General features: G+C 46.7%; 1 protein-coding gene across 1 annotated transcript; it reads right to left on the bottom strand.

Moving 5' to 3' along the window:
- Positions 1-345: 345 nt before the first annotated feature.
- TMEM61 (transmembrane protein 61) lies at positions 346-14,751 on the bottom strand. The gene is made up of 3 exons (XM_019531487.1): positions 14,404-14,751; positions 8,190-8,557; positions 346-1,851 (listed from the first exon to the last, which is right to left on the bottom strand). The coding sequence occupies exons 2-3, from the start codon at positions 8,540-8,542 to the stop codon at positions 1,566-1,568; spliced, it is 639 nt and encodes a 212-aa protein (XP_019387032.1). The 5' UTR covers positions 8,543-8,557; positions 14,404-14,751; the 3' UTR covers positions 346-1,565.
- Positions 14,752-15,322: the final 571 nt, after the last annotated feature.

Here is a 15,322-nt window from a genome sequence, read left to right as displayed (position 1 = left end):
CAAACTCCTGCAAGACCGTTTCAGGCTGGACATAAGGAAGAATTTCTTTACTGTCCGAGCCCCCAAGGTCTGGAGCAGTCTGCCAGCGGAGGTGGTTCAAGCACCTACATTGAACACCTTCGAGAGTAAATTGGATGCTTATCTTGGTGGGATCCTATGACCCCGGCTGACTTCCTGCCCTTTGGGCGGGGGGCTGGACTCGATGATCTCCCGAGGTCCCTTCCAGCCCTAATGTCTATGAAATCTATGAAATCTGTCTCCTGGGCTCATGCAGCCAACAAGCATGCAACATCCAACCCTTTATGGCAAGACTGATGGGCTACAGCATGCAGGCTTCCCAAGAGACAGCAGCAAAGCAACAGATTTAATGGAAAAACAAGCTGAATACAAACTACTCCAATTGTGGAGCAGTGCTATCAGCTCATTAGTATCCAGGGTTCCCCGATACCCCTTGGCCATATGCTTTGTGTTGCTTGGGATACCTTTACAAAGTCTGATTTTCCATGAAGGGAAACAATCAGCAGAAGTCAGCGTGTTTTTGCTTTCAATACAGCTCATAAAGTCTGGCTTCGCTGAGCCCTCCAGCTGATGGCAAGATGCCAGTAGTGACTATAGCTTGAGAGCCTCTGTTTTTATGTTGATACCCATGGACCTAGAATAAAAACTTTCCAGAAGTACCTCAAGGGGTGAAAAGTGAAAGACTCATTGTCACAAGTAACGCAGGGTCTGTCATTGCGGTGAGTCTGGTGTGGTTTAGGCATATCCAAGGCAGCTTTAGACTAACTGGCTCAAATGGCAGTAGCAGTTTAGCATAGAGCTTCCAAACCAGCCTATGAAGCAGGGTAAATTAGTTTATATGGAGATCCAGGATGCCTGCTACTGGTACCCAAACTAGCCAGTTTAAAGACAGGTTGCGTATGTCTATATAACACTGCAATTGTGCAATCGCTGCTCCAACTACATTGTAGACAGATTCTCAGGTACCTAGGAGCTAAGGCCAAGATTTTAAAAATCACCAAGTGTCAATTTTGGGATATCCTTTTTGAAAATCAAGTTCCTAAGGGCTCTTAAAATCACTTGAAAATACCAGCAGTGTCACTGAAAGGCAACAGAACATAACCTTCTCAGTGCCTATATCACTTCTGAAAACAGGTTTTAAAACTTAAATCACTTATATATGTACAGAAATGCAAACCTTAGCTGTACCTCTCTGGTTCCCCATGTATTTCAATGGACATACTGTGCAGTCCAAATAAATAACCGTTCTCTGCCCTACTGCCTGTAAAATGTAACACGTGCAAACATCAGCAGTTTCATTAAAAATCTGAAGGCTTTAAAATATATGGATTATCTACAGAATTCAGAAATCAGCAGCCTTGAGATCAGTCACCCTACTCTGATTAATCTGGATTTATTCCCTGAAAAGAGATTTGGATTGTAACAGTGGATTTACTTCTCCCTGTTCAGTTCATCACCAATATATTACAGATGGGAAGGGCAGGCTCTAAAGCAAACAGACTAGGTAGAAATCTACAGAGTCCCAAGCACCTGGCACACTCTGCAGATCATACACCACGTATGCTGATGTTTTCATAGCTGGGCGGTGGGGTAGCCCTTGGGTCATCCTGCGACTCCATCTCCAGCCGCACAGGTAAGCTCCTGAGCAGCTCGCTGTCTGAGGAGCTGCGTCTCCAGCTCCCTTGCCACATCTCATCCTCATCAACGTCTTGGTGAACTGGCGGCATATTCTCCTCCTTCCTGCCAGGAGGCTGTATGTAATCAAGGGTGCCCGCAGCCGGCCGGCAGCTCAGGGCTTCTTCATAGGTGGGGATAGCATTGGCGTCCCAGGTGCTGAAAGGAAAAGCAAAGCAAAACTGCATCAGGGGAGACCCAAGAGGTGTTAGCTTGTCGAAGAGAGTTTATAATGAAACACAAGCATTAACCTGCAGAGGTTCCAAAACACCTGGCTTCCAAGCAGAGAGGTCGGGTTTTTGTCATGGTACTCTGCTTAAATGTGGAAGGGCGCAGGGGAGGAGAAACCCACCACGACCCACTGCACAACAATAGTCACTCTTCTGCCAGACGCTGCTTCCTCCAGTCAAGTGTGCAAAGCACATGGTGGTGGTGGTGGTGGTGGTCGTGCTGGGCATATGGCCACATCTCCAAAAAGCACTCAGCGCCTAACAGCTTCCACTGAGCACTGCTGACACTTTGGCCCCCGGCACTGGTGGCATTTTCCTTCCTTCCAGGTTCCAGAAACCACATGAAAGGGCAGATACACTCATTCATACTGCTTTCCCATGCAGGTCACTGCAGACAGGAGGGGAGGCAATTCAAGAGAGTGCTGATGTCTTAAAGGATTACCCATGTCCTAAAAGAGGTTTTGAGGAGCCCTGGCTTAAGTGGCTAATGTACACAATACTCTGGTGCGATGCCGCAAGGTACCTTGTGGTAGCGCATGTACCTGAAAAGTGAGAGACTGAATGCCCGAGTGGGGAAGAGGGCTGCATGATCAGGTCAGAGCAATGTGCAAGCTGCTGTTGATCTGCCTTAAATCATACGGGTTTGTGTTTAAGAGACCAGGATACCTACAAATGAACCACACTTCCTCCACTTCCTTTTCAAATCCCCCTCTCCCCTTATTCGCCTTTGTTTCTTATGGTGCCATCCTACACTGATTGTGCCTGCCTTCAGTGCCCCATTTGCATCTCCCATAAATGTCTTCCTAACTCATGAAATGTGCTATTCTAGCTAATTCTTAAGGGCAATATCATTGCCTCAAATCCCAGCTCAGTAGCCACAGCTGGGAGGCCTGAAGGCCTATGATGCCCATGTTCTGCTGGGCTGAGCTCAATTTCTGGTTCTTTGGGTCTAAATTATACCAAAAGCCAAGCCTCAGGCTGCCGGGCAAGGTACCTGCCTGACAGGCTTCCAAAGCAGCCTATAACAAGGGGCAACAGGTAAGCACAGCAAACGAAGGGAGAGAAAATAGAAGGCTGGAGGGTAGAGGAGCAAAGGCCCTAAGAGCAGTCAGGGTATGTTGGTCACTGCAGTAGAGCTGGGGCTTTCCGGTGCCTTTAGTTTGTGGCCTCAGATCCCCGGGGTGCTCCCATGCTGCACATGCATAACAGCCACATTATTCTGAATGTTATTGTTCGTTTGCCCAGGTTAATCCTTAACCAACCGTCAGTGGGGAGGACCTGGGAAAAATACAATATTTGTGCTACTGGTCTCGCACTGCTGTTACTTTCAATCTCCTTTTGCTGAGTAAACACAGCTTGTGTACAGGTAAAACATTCACACAGCTCTTCACCTTCTCATTTCCCCTTTCCTGAAGGGAAGATGGTTATAAATGAGGGGGAAACAAGTCAGACCACAACCACAAACCTCTCAGGATGAGCCTATAAAAGGACATGGACTGAGATGTGATGGTTGTATGGCAGCAATAGGACCTTGTGACACTGCTTTGCAGTTGGCAGACACACAAAAGAAACCCCAAGGGGCTCCTTACAAATCAGGGGGGCCCGATTCATAGGGCCTTGGACACTCAGACCATGCAGACTTCTGTATGCAATAACAGGGAGGCAAGGCCTGGGAATGGACTGTCATGGGAGGGCATATGTCAAGAGACTATTTTTTATTTTATTTAGCATATGCAGTTTCTGCATATTGTTTCCATCATCTTAGGCAATTTCATCACCAGTGGGAAGAGCTTGAAGGCCACAGGTAGCAAAAGGACACAAGTCAGCGATGTGGGACATGGTTTGAACTTGTCCACAAGGGCGTTTGTGATCGTAGTGAGGGCCCAATTGCTATAGGTTTGAGGCATAGTGACCCCGTCCAGTTTGAAAACAGTTGAGAAGTGACTATTGTGAAGATGGAGTTCACTGCAGGGATTGAGGAGTTTGCAGTAGCTATGTACATCACCTACTGTGTGTCAGTCCTGACCTAAAAGGATTGAGCCTCTTGAGGATAGCCGTGCATTACTGGTGAACTCTCTAAAATGGAAAGTCCTGTATATAAATAATAGTGGGTATAGTGCCAGTAGACGGCATTCAAGCATTCTGTATCTGGCCAATGCCCAGCAAAAGGAATCCAAACATAAGGTACCTACTTCTTATAGTCATGCACTTTCATATAACACTCCACATTGTTCCTGGGATTCGTAGAAACAGCCTGATTTTTTGTTGCTGTGCACAGCACATGGCTAATGGCCTGGAGCTTTTAATTTCAATACCCAAGAGGACAAGGCTGTCTGGCTCTCAGCTGGTTTAATTTTGGGTGAGGCAAAAATAGAGCTGTTCAAAACAATTCAGACAGAACATCTTACCCCTTCAGACTGTGCAGGTGCAGCAAAAGCAAGAGGTTTTGTGGAGATCGTCTGATTTTAACCAAGTGGAGGCCAGGCAGGTTTCCGAACAGCTCAACTGCATGATTCCCCATCATGGTCCAACCCCATAGCTGCTGGGTTTCTGATGATAGCTTAATGGCCCTTCTCACAGATATAGCATTTGATTGGTGATGATTTTTCTCTTTAATTTTACCCGTATTTAGTACACTTTGCTTCTATTACAGGTGGGATTCATCATAAAGACAAAGTATTTATAAGGATCCTGAGGCCCCCGGGGTCTGCAGCTTTGAAGCAACCTGCTGGCAGGCTTAGACCCATTGCCTTTTGCAGAGATCTTACAAATTTGGGGGCAAAGGGGTTGTTCTGAATTAGAGCAGGGAAAAACATAATACTGAAGTTGTCTACACAATAGAATAGCTGGTCTTTGCACAGCTCATCTGAAGTTTTCACATGCGAGTGCCAGCACAGCTGGTGTTCAGCGAGCTCTTTCTAAGCAGTTCTGCTCTCTTTCCTGACCTGGGTGTATGTGGTGCTGGGTAGATAACCTCTGGGATTTTAGGGAAGAGCAGAAGGAAGACTAATCTGGAGTGAGCCTGAGCCTAGCAGAGGTAACTGTTTGCACTTCAGCAGGTTCAAGCTGGTGTGGATCAATGCAGCTCTCCTGAACTGAACTGATTCAAGCCAGCTGAGAATCTGGCCTTCAGACTTTCAAATGCTTGCCAAAAAGCAACTGGAGCAACTGGAAGCTGGACTTTGTGTTCCCGAGAGAGACATTTGCGGTAAGTGCCTCTGTTCCTTTTAGGCCTTTGATTCCTACAGCCTGCTTTAATGAAGAAAACCTTTTCATGGTACAGCAAGACAGCACTTTCCCTCTTGGCAGTTACTTTTGTTTTCAAAAAATGCACCTAAAACTTCTCAAGAAGGGAGATCAAGCATGAGCACAGATGAGAAAAATGGCTTTGAGTCAGAACTAGGAACAAGTCTCTGAGGCTTTGTAGGATGCTTCATGCCTGGCTATGGGTGTAGACGACCATGTTTAGAGGGTTAGTGCGAGTCCTTCCATAGCCTTCACAGGCATTGGGTCAGATCCTTAGTCCAGCTGTATTTCTGTATCACTTAGCATTTGGTTTGTGTTGATTTTTCTCTTTAGTTTTAGGCAGGGGCATAACACGCAGTTTCTGCACTGTGAGTTATAGTTGCAGCTGCTGCCACCATTCAAAATCAGTATTCATATTTATTACCCTCTGCTTGTATTTCAGGTGGAGTCAATTGTACAAACAGGGAGCTTTGAGGAGTGCATACTCCAGGGAGAAGAAAACTAGAGTCTGACTTAAAGAGTAGGGGAAGCAGGAGCCTGATGAGGGAGTTAAGTCTTCTGTCAAAGACAGACATTTCACAGCATCCTTCCCCACCCCTGGCACAAGGCTAGTGTCTGAGGCCTGGGTGTAGTCGAGCACAGCCCCATGGCTGGAAGCTTTGGTTAAACCAGGTGTGTCAAACTCAGCTAGCCCCACAGGCTGGATAAGGATCACTGGGCCAGTCTGCAAGCCAGACCAGGACTGACCCCCTGCTCAGCACCCACAGCATTGGACCCAGCCCATGCACCACATGCAGCAAAGCCCTGGGCCTGGCTGTGCACATGGCATGCGGGGGGGTGCGCTGCCCATGGCACGCAGGCTGGACCCGACACTGCAGAGGCAGCGCAGGGGGTCAGTCAAGGTGCCACATGCAAAGACCCACAGGGCAGATCATGTGGCTTCATGGGCTGGATCTGGCCTGTGATCCGTATGTTCAACACCCCTGAGTTAAAGTGTTGCCAATTCCTGATCTACTGAAAGAACATGGGTATTCAGGTGGTGGCATGTGTCAGGAAATCAGTCTCTGTTACAACAAATACAACGTGTCCAGCTCCATGGAGAGTTTAATCTGAGCAACAGGGGAAAAAAAGCCCCCAAATAAGCAATTGGGCAAATGGCAGAGATTTCCACAGGGCGTAGATGGAGTAGCCTCACCGCAAGCTAATGCGCAGCAAAGTTCCTAAAATAAGATTTCCATCCAATGCAGAGGGATGAGGCTGAGTGACACTAATTCATTTTCCCAGCCCTAATGGAGAGGATTGTTGTTCTATGGCACATCCGTGCCGACCTGCCTGACACTTCCCAGTATTTTGCAGAGCTGTTCCCATCATCTTGGTAAAACACAGGCCAAATAAGAAGGATGGATTGCCCTGCCAGACAGTTTCAATGGAAAGGAGCTCCCCCCTCTCCCAGCAATCCCACCAGTCACACCATGGTGTTCTGCTTGCTGAAATCTGTCAGAGAGACTTAGTCTGATGATTATTCCCTTGGGCTAAAAACAACCACAAACGATGCTGCTCCAGCAAATATGCATATGGAAAGAGCCAAACTGCGAAGTGAGCAAACACTACAAGGAACCACAGGGGCTTGATGCAATGAGCACAGAGAGGAAGTCTGCTGCAGACTGGGCAATGGGGACCACATCCAAACAGGAGCCTCCATGACAGCAGTGGCTATCTCAAAATCACAGAAAATAGGGCTGGAAGAGACCTGGAGAGGATTTGGCAGGATCAACAATATTTCAGCCCTCCCTGACCAATATTTATCTACCAGGTCTTGAAAACCTCCAGTGATAGAACCTCCTTCATTAATCTATTCCGGTGGTAAACTATCCTTCAAGTAGAAATGTTTTGCTCATGATTAACATATTCTGTGTTTGATGCAATACTTGTATGTTCTAAAATGATCAAACACTTACAGCAGCCACAGGGAAGGATTGGGACCGGGAGAGAGAGGCAGCATCCTTAGGTAGTTATCTCATGGTGGCACACGTTAGTGGAAATATCCCAACCCACACCCCCTCCATTCAAACCTCACAACGGTCCAAAAAAGCCAAGACCTTGGCTTAAAGAAAGAGGATTGCATCTTTATAGGATGGGTTGGCAACATACGGCCCACAGAGTCACTAGATCTGGCCAGGAGGCTTTGACAGCATGTTGATGGCATGCATATTGTCACACTGGGACTAGGGCTAGGCAGTGAGGAGCTGCACCTGTGCCACAGCCAGAGAGCAGGAAGAAGCAGTTGTGGTGGCAGCAGTCAGGTCAAAACACCAGCCTGCATCGGACCCAAGATGGGATGTTCCAGTCCACAGCTGGATACTGCTTTATGCGGGGGGTTTGCAACTTCAGGCTCGCTTGAATCAGGTTTTCCACCTTTTCTCTTTGATCACAAGGGCTAGAAATTCACATTAATCATACAAATCTTCCAATTTTAGGAGCTGGAGCTTAAAACCCCCCAGCAAATATGGCAAGATGAAATGAGAACAGTCATGAGCACTGGCCACAAGTGGGGCCACACTTCACTAACCCTGTCTCCCTGACAAGGAAGGCTGTGTTTGTTCAAGGCCTGGACAGTATTAAATCCACATAAAAGCTATGTCTATGATCATTTAAATCTGCATTATCTATTTTTAGGCTATGCACAGCCACAATGACAACTATAACTAAAAACAAATGTGTTTGATGGAGAGGTCCTCAATGAGAATAATTTAAAGAACACAAGGCTGGAAGGAACCTCCCAGCTTATCAAACTGAGGACCTTATTTTCATAGGCAATGACAGCATACAAGCTTTTCCAGGACCCGGTATGCTTCTTTTTTTAAAACGTAGTTAGGGTTTTTGCCACCACTCTTCTATTGGAAGGCCCTCTCTGAACCTCGTTGCTCCGCTGGCTTGAAACCTTGCTCTAATTCCCAATCACAATTTATTCCCGGTCAGGTTCAACCCATTAAATGACCCAGTAGCAGACATGGCACTGACCTGCTCGTCCATTTTTCAAGAGGCTCCACCGTGAAGTAGTGAAGGTCTCTAGGAAAGTGGTATTGATAGCGCTGAGACACCACCCTAGCATTTGCTTTCACAGACCACAGGAGCCCAAAGAGGAGGAGGATCCCGCCGATGCCACAGCAGAAGAAGCTGACGGACCTGAGCAACGCATTAGAGGAGCTGGAGCTGGGGACCACTTCGGCTTCTCCATGAGGCACAACCTGAGGGTCATTACTAGATGTGGGTTCCACCTCTCCATCGCTCCACCAGGCAAAACAAAGTGTTCCTGTCACCAGCAGGACAGCCCCAAGGATGGTCACTCCATAGCGGAAAGAAGCAGCAGCCATTCTACAGATGGAGGCCTAGGTATCAAACAGTTCAAAAGGAAAAAGTGACAGGGCCTATATCATGGAGTAAAGGAAACGGATGGGGGTCAATAGGGACACTGTCCTGATTTCCAGAAGGGAAAGTCTCCCAGGTGGGACAGTTGTCAAGCTTGGACCACTCTGTAGCTTTGACACCACCGTGTTTTCTTAACTTGTTTACTAGGGGCCAAACTCTGCCCTCATAAATGGAATTCCTACCATGACAAATGGAAACTACGCACGTGTCTGAGGAAAGAAACGCAGGAACAAATATAGCTGCGGCTGTGGGTATGTGAACTTTCCTGTAGCCTTATAAATATCTTTATAGCTTAAAAGAAATCCTGATGTTCACAGAAAGGCTAAATGAAGCCTAGAATTGTGGATCCCAGCAGTTAGCTCCAGGGACTTGCATAAATCTTGTCTTTAGATTTCATTCCCAACTTCCTCCCTCTTGGAAAAGTGCCAGATTATTTTATGATCAGAGCAAAGCTCTTTGAAAAATGTTAGGGGAAACGACATAAATGTATGATGTCATCACTTCCAGATCAGTTAAAATGGTTCGTGTCTATGTAGTCTCCTCTAAAAAGTGAATGCAGATAATAGGCCAGAGAGACAGCACGTATCCTGACACAGCTGAATGATAAAATATAGCTGCGAACAGAGCAGGCAGTGTGGCCCTCTTGCTCTCTGAAATAAAAGGGGCCAATCTCTAAAAATTACGCAGACTAAGATTTATGCACGTATTCTGGATGCAAGTGAACCATTCACAAGACCCCATGCCCTCCACAGGTTCAACCTCTGATATGCAGTAATGTTCAGAGACCCTGCAGCATTCTGGAAATTCTGCAGCAGTTTCATTTAAATAAGACACGGTATTTATTTGATATTAAATGTTATCTTTATGCTCTCCTGAAGTTGTAGTTTTTTCCACCAACAGTACATCACTGCAACCCAGGAGGTGCTATGGCACTGTAGAGCTGGGGAAGGCATATTAGGGCAGCCAGCATCCTGAAATTATGGGGTAAGCAAATGAGCCAGATATTGCTACTGAAATAATCAGCAATGATATAAATAGCAGAGTTAAGATCTGTGTCGTTATTAGAGTTCAGAGTTAACCACACACTGGGATCAACAGGGAAGTTCAAGCTGTGCAGGGCTATGGTTTCAACATCCTCAGGGAGTCAACACTATATTAGTTGATTTGAAAGTATGAACAATGTAATCTTCAAAGCCATTATGGCCAGAAATAGGTTCTGAAGCCCCATTTCCTAACATGGAAACGTTTCCATGGCTGTGGCACTGTGGGGCACAGGACACTCTTTGCAGGTGAGTTGGAGTTCGGTGGCTTTAAGCAACTCTTTCCAGCTGTTGAATGCAAAACGTTTGCCTCTGAAAAATGTGATGTTACCAGTGAAATGATCAAAAAAGGGCAGTGACAAAACTATGCAGTTGCTGAAACTTAGAATAAAAACAGGTGGCTTAACCTACATTCCCTCAACTGATTTGAAGTCATCTTAAAGGATCACTGCTGTTCTTGAAGGACCCTTTCAGACATTACATTTTGCAGACCAGACTCTTCTAACTACACGGTTGTGTAGCTTCCACTGTGACTCTCTTCCTGGATTTTTAAAGCTGCCTTCAAAGGTCTCTTTCAGAATCATTGGGGGGGGGGGGGTTTCTCCTGTGTAATTAAACGTAAAAAAAAATGATGACCTGCATATCTGCCAAGTAGAATTCCTCAGTGATGGGTCATGAGGTAGGAATAACACCCCTCAATAAACTTGAGAAAATGGGGTGTGTTTCAGCTCAAAGCTGGCTTCTCCTTCCATGCTACCTTCTCCACTATACCAGGGACCAATACCAACATCAGACATTTGGCTTTGTTCAGGTTCTGCTTGCTCCTGCTGTATATTCCTTACCTGCAGGGATCGGGGAAGCACTAAGGCACTGCAGCCTTCAAGCACCTCATCACTCAGTTGGATCTATAGACCCCAAGTTAGGAACCCAGACTCCTTTAAAGGAGAATGGGATCTACAAAAGCCAGCACACTGAGCACATCCTGAGAGTCCTAACCACTGAGCTACTAAGGAAAGAGTATCTATTCAGCACTTCCTACTGGCACGTGAATTGTCCTCCTGCAATAGGGTGATAGGTTGAAAGCTAATCAGAGAGGAGCAGGGATTCAGGATGACAAAGGCACTGAACTGATCTGCAGTCCCTGGCTCTGCTTTAGACACTGTGTGACACTGGACACTTTGCTTTGGACTTGTCAGAAACCTCTGTCTTTACAGCTATGTCCGCAGAGCCACCTCTAGTGAAGATATGTAGGGGGTTTTCTGCCCACATAGCTTCACCACCTTTCTGAATAACCTGGGCAAACTGACAGAAGTCCTCTTCTCTTAGTGCAGATGCCTCTGCACCAGGGGTTTTGCCAGCATTGGTATGTCAGCTAGCTGGTGGGATTTTTTTCAGAGCCTTGGCTAATAAAATTATGAGAACAAAACTTGGAAGAGTAGATCTGATTTGGTCTGTCTGCTTCAGCTCCTCATCTCGAAAATAGAGATTATTTTTAAAAAATGTAACTGTAATCTCTTTAGAGTGGAGGTTGCCTCTTACTATGTGTGTGGACAATGCCTAGAACATACGGCTGTGATCTCAGCTGGAGACTAAGTCCCATAATATAAAATATATAGCAATGCATCCCTTCAGAGTCCAGCGCAAGGGGAATAATACAGAGACATCAATTAGCAGCTTCCCATAAGTGTTTGTTTGCCCGGTAGGGTATTTTTGCTTCAGTAATATTTACTGACTCTCCTTTTTCATGTTCTAATTTGAACTTTAAGATGGTCTTTAATGCGGAGTAACCTAATGCACCCATTTATGCCCAAATTTGTATTTGAAGAGCTGTGGTTAAGCAAGAAGTGTCCAGAAGTTCAAGGTAAACTCAGTATGACCATAGCTGGTGAGACTATGTTCCTTTCATGCAGCTACTTATCAGATGGGCCAACTCAATGGAAAACTCAATTATTTTTTGGTGAAAGAAATACAAGCTGATGCTAGCCACATTTAATAAAGAGATATGATGAGAAGCAAGATTAATTTAAGTCACTGGGAGATGGAATGACTCAGAGGTTTGATAATGTACATCATCTTTCATCCCTGGGTCAGAAGTTCAAATCCACCCCAGTCAGGCATTAAGCCAAATTTAGTATCTAACAGCCATGTGGTGACTCCTGTAAAAGGAGTTCATGCTTTGTTTCTATAAGCAGACAGGGTACCACATCAAAATTAAGAGACAAGTTTTACCAGTCTCTGCAGGCAAGGCAGTGGTCTGGGACTGCCTGGACATGGAGTTATCATTATGGGAAGTGGCCAAGGTAAGCAAAACATCAGGCTGCATAGACAAGCTTGTCCACATGCTGTCCTTGAAACGTGGCATCTTAACTGGATTTATGGAGGACTCCAGTCCCCAGAGTTGTCAATCCAGCATTTTTGTGAGCATTCAAGTCCACTGAAAGCATTTCAGTGCGTGAAGTCATAACCCAAACTATTTTTCCATCTAAATGGGATAGAGAGATGGGCTTGAACTAAGTCCTGGATCTAAAGACCCCCATATTTCATGATGTTTGGATCCAGATTTAAACATTGGCCCCGACTCTACCATTAAATCAGCATGTGGAAATCTACCTGCATCTATGAGTCCACCTTATATCAACTTACAGGAGTGCCAGATTGTTTTATGATCAAAGCAAGGCTCTTGGGAAGAGGTCAGGGGAAAAGACATACATTTACGATTTGGCCATTAGATCAGCATGTGGCAATCTACCTGCATGTATGAGTCCACCTTGTGTCAACTTACAGGAGCGGGGTCTTTTCAATCATGCCCGTCTCTGAATATGAATATTTTCATCTAAAATGGCTCCAGAATAGCATTCTCTGTGTTTCTTGCGTGAGGAAAAGCTTGAAAAACATGATCTCAGGGCACCCTAAGGCTCAGAAGCCAGGCAACAGCTAAAAACAGTCCCAAGTTTATTACCAAGCTCAGGATTGTCAAGGCTTCACAATTCTGGGTACAGTTTGAGCCCTGGCACCTGGGCCATGCCCAGTTGTCCTTGCAATTCTGATCAAAAGGGCAGGGCTTTCATCTGAAACGCACAAAGGTAACTTGAACAGATGAGCTCCTGTCGTAAAGTCTGTGGGTGCCTGATCATTATTTCTGCAAAACCCAGAGAATAGTTCTCAGTTCAACCTTCAAAAATTAGTATGAGGGGGAGGATGACAGCTGAGGTACGGCTTAAGAGTTGGTGAAATGTGATAGAATGACAGCTTTTAGGAATAAAAGAGCAGGCCCAGTGCAGGCAACAGTGCTGCAAGCTTGTCCAGCCCACGCAGCCAGCGCTCCTCAGCTTCAACCTCTGGCCCCTCAACAGCTCATGGTCCTTGCCCTGAAATCCCAAACCTATTCTTCCTTCCAAACTCCCACTCCCTTGATTTCTACTTGTCCAGCACAATCAGCAGAATAAGCTTTCCAACCATTTTAACTAATACTTTCCCCAGTGGGCCAGTTGATAGAGAGAGGACAAAGAAACAGGGGGAAAGACATCTTATGTACAGGGGGAGTTAATCCCTCTTGACAGATGCTACTAAAATCATTTCTGCCAGAGACCACTTTCTCTCTGGCTTAGATATTTCCAAAGGCAAAAGTCACAACAGCTCATCAGTCTCCACCAAGCTGAGGGGCATGTCGGGTATTAGCAACCATGTCTCCAAGGGAATGAGACATGTCCTAAAACTGCTAATTACCAATTTCAAATCCACTTGTCCGCTCATGGAAAGACCCTGACAGCTTGTCTCACCCAATCCTCCCTGTGGGAAACTGAGCACAGAAAGAAACTTTTGATCCGATTCTGAGCAAGCCCTGGAGAGGGGAAACGTATGTTGCATGTACAACTGTTCGTCGATTAGATGTTTCCAGCAAGATGCTTAGAATAGCATCTCCCATATAAAGTTATGCAGATGATGATTCATAAGCTCTACTAACTGTTAGTCAGAAAAACAGTGTTATCCAGAAACAGAAAAGACAGAACGAGTTTTGAATCTCCCACACACTGAGATAAAGCATAAATCCACCTCCACACCCACTCTCTCCTTAGCACTCGCTTAAGATGTTCAATACTCACAAATATATTACAGTACAAAAGAACCAATTAAGAAAACAAAGTGGGGTCTGAAGCCTGAGCTCTAATGGAAAGGATCCATCTCGCCTTGATCTGAGCGGTGGTGGTGGCTGGCATTTCAGCGCAAATAACACTGGTCAAGATTTTCAAACGTACCCAAGAAACTCTGCTGCTATTAACCCCTCCAAAGACAGTGCAGCCCTGAAGGTGGATTTCCACAAGGAAACCGTTGTGCAAAGCCACACCTTCCATCTCCAGCCACATATTCAAAAGCTGCTGCTGATTTTCGTGGTCTTGCTGGTTATGAAGGAAGAGGAGAGGTAAGATTTGGTTGCCCAAAATTTCAGGGCTGCAACCAAAAAAATCAGCAGCCACTTGTGGGGCATAGTTTTGTGGAGCATTTAGCTGGGAGTAAAGTGATGCACCCCATGAGGCCGTGGCTGGGCGCAGGGACCACTGCATAGGTAACCCCAACCCACAGGAATATACGACGCCTCTGTCTTACAAGAGAAGATAGTTGGGGCTGCCTGCTTTCTGAGCCTGACAAAGGAAGGCATCTAGTCCCCTCCGAGTTTCTCTAACGGTGCAAAGCTAGCATCACCCCCAAGCACTCCTCACCCCGCTGAACGCCCACCTAAGGTCCCAGGGGGATCGGGACTCGCCTACCTTGCAGCCTCAGAGATCCCCCATCCGACAGAGGACATCGGGAGCTGCCGTGCTTGCAGCACCAGGGACCAGCAGCCCGACTGCCTCGAGCTAAAGCTGGGCTTGCCCTCGCAGGTCCCGGGCGGACACTGCCCGCCCCGCAGCCGGCGCCCAGCCCCGCGGCGGCGGCAGCGCCCCCCGGCGGGGGAGGGGGGAACCGCTCGGGGTCCAGCCCATCGCGGCCCGGCCCCCGGCGGTCCCGATGCTCCTGCGGCGCGACATCCTTCCTGCAAGCCAGCCAGCCCCTCCCATGGCTCGGACGAGGACGGGAGAGACAAAAGAGGGTTTATTGACAGAAGCCCTCTGCTGCGAAATGCATGCTCCCGGGGAAAGTTGCCTCTCTTGGAGGAGAGTAGCTAAAGAGCTCCTCCTGCTGCTCTGAGCACCGCATCGCCGGCCCCAACCAGCCTCCAGCCAGCTGCTGATGGCCCCAGCTGGTGGCGTCCTTTGCGGAGAAGGAGTGCAACTGTTCGCTCGTGAAAGCAATCAGAACTCGTGGTGGAGGTGATCTTTTTTATTAGAGTAACTAGATGGGGGGGTGTCTTTCTTTGCAGGGTTTTGGGTGCAAACACCCTTCTCTAGGCATAGGAGGAAAGATTGTAAAAGTTCTCCTGGGTAAAAATGAAAGTTCATGTTTCATAGGAAAGTTGAAAATGTGGTAAAATCTCCTGTTTGGAACAGTTCATTCCTCCCCCCCGATTCTGTTGTTGTTGTTGCTGCAAAAATCCAGTTGGTCTAATAAAAAATATCACCTCTACCACAAGTCCTGACTCCTTTTGCCTCTGGACCAATACAGCTGCAACCTGAGTACCTGACAGTATTCACTTGCATTGGCAACACGTAGGGGGTGCATGCGGATGCACATGCACCCCCTGAGCGT

The sequence above is a fragment of the Crocodylus porosus genome, unplaced genomic scaffold (genome assembly GCF_001723895.1).
Source record: "Crocodylus porosus isolate Cpor-Errol unplaced genomic scaffold, CroPor_comp1, whole genome shotgun sequence".
Classification (NCBI taxonomy): domain Eukaryota; kingdom Metazoa; phylum Chordata; order Crocodylia; family Crocodylidae; genus Crocodylus; species Crocodylus porosus.
Note: the sequence above shows the minus strand (reverse complement) of the source record. Positions and strands in the feature narration are given on the sequence as shown.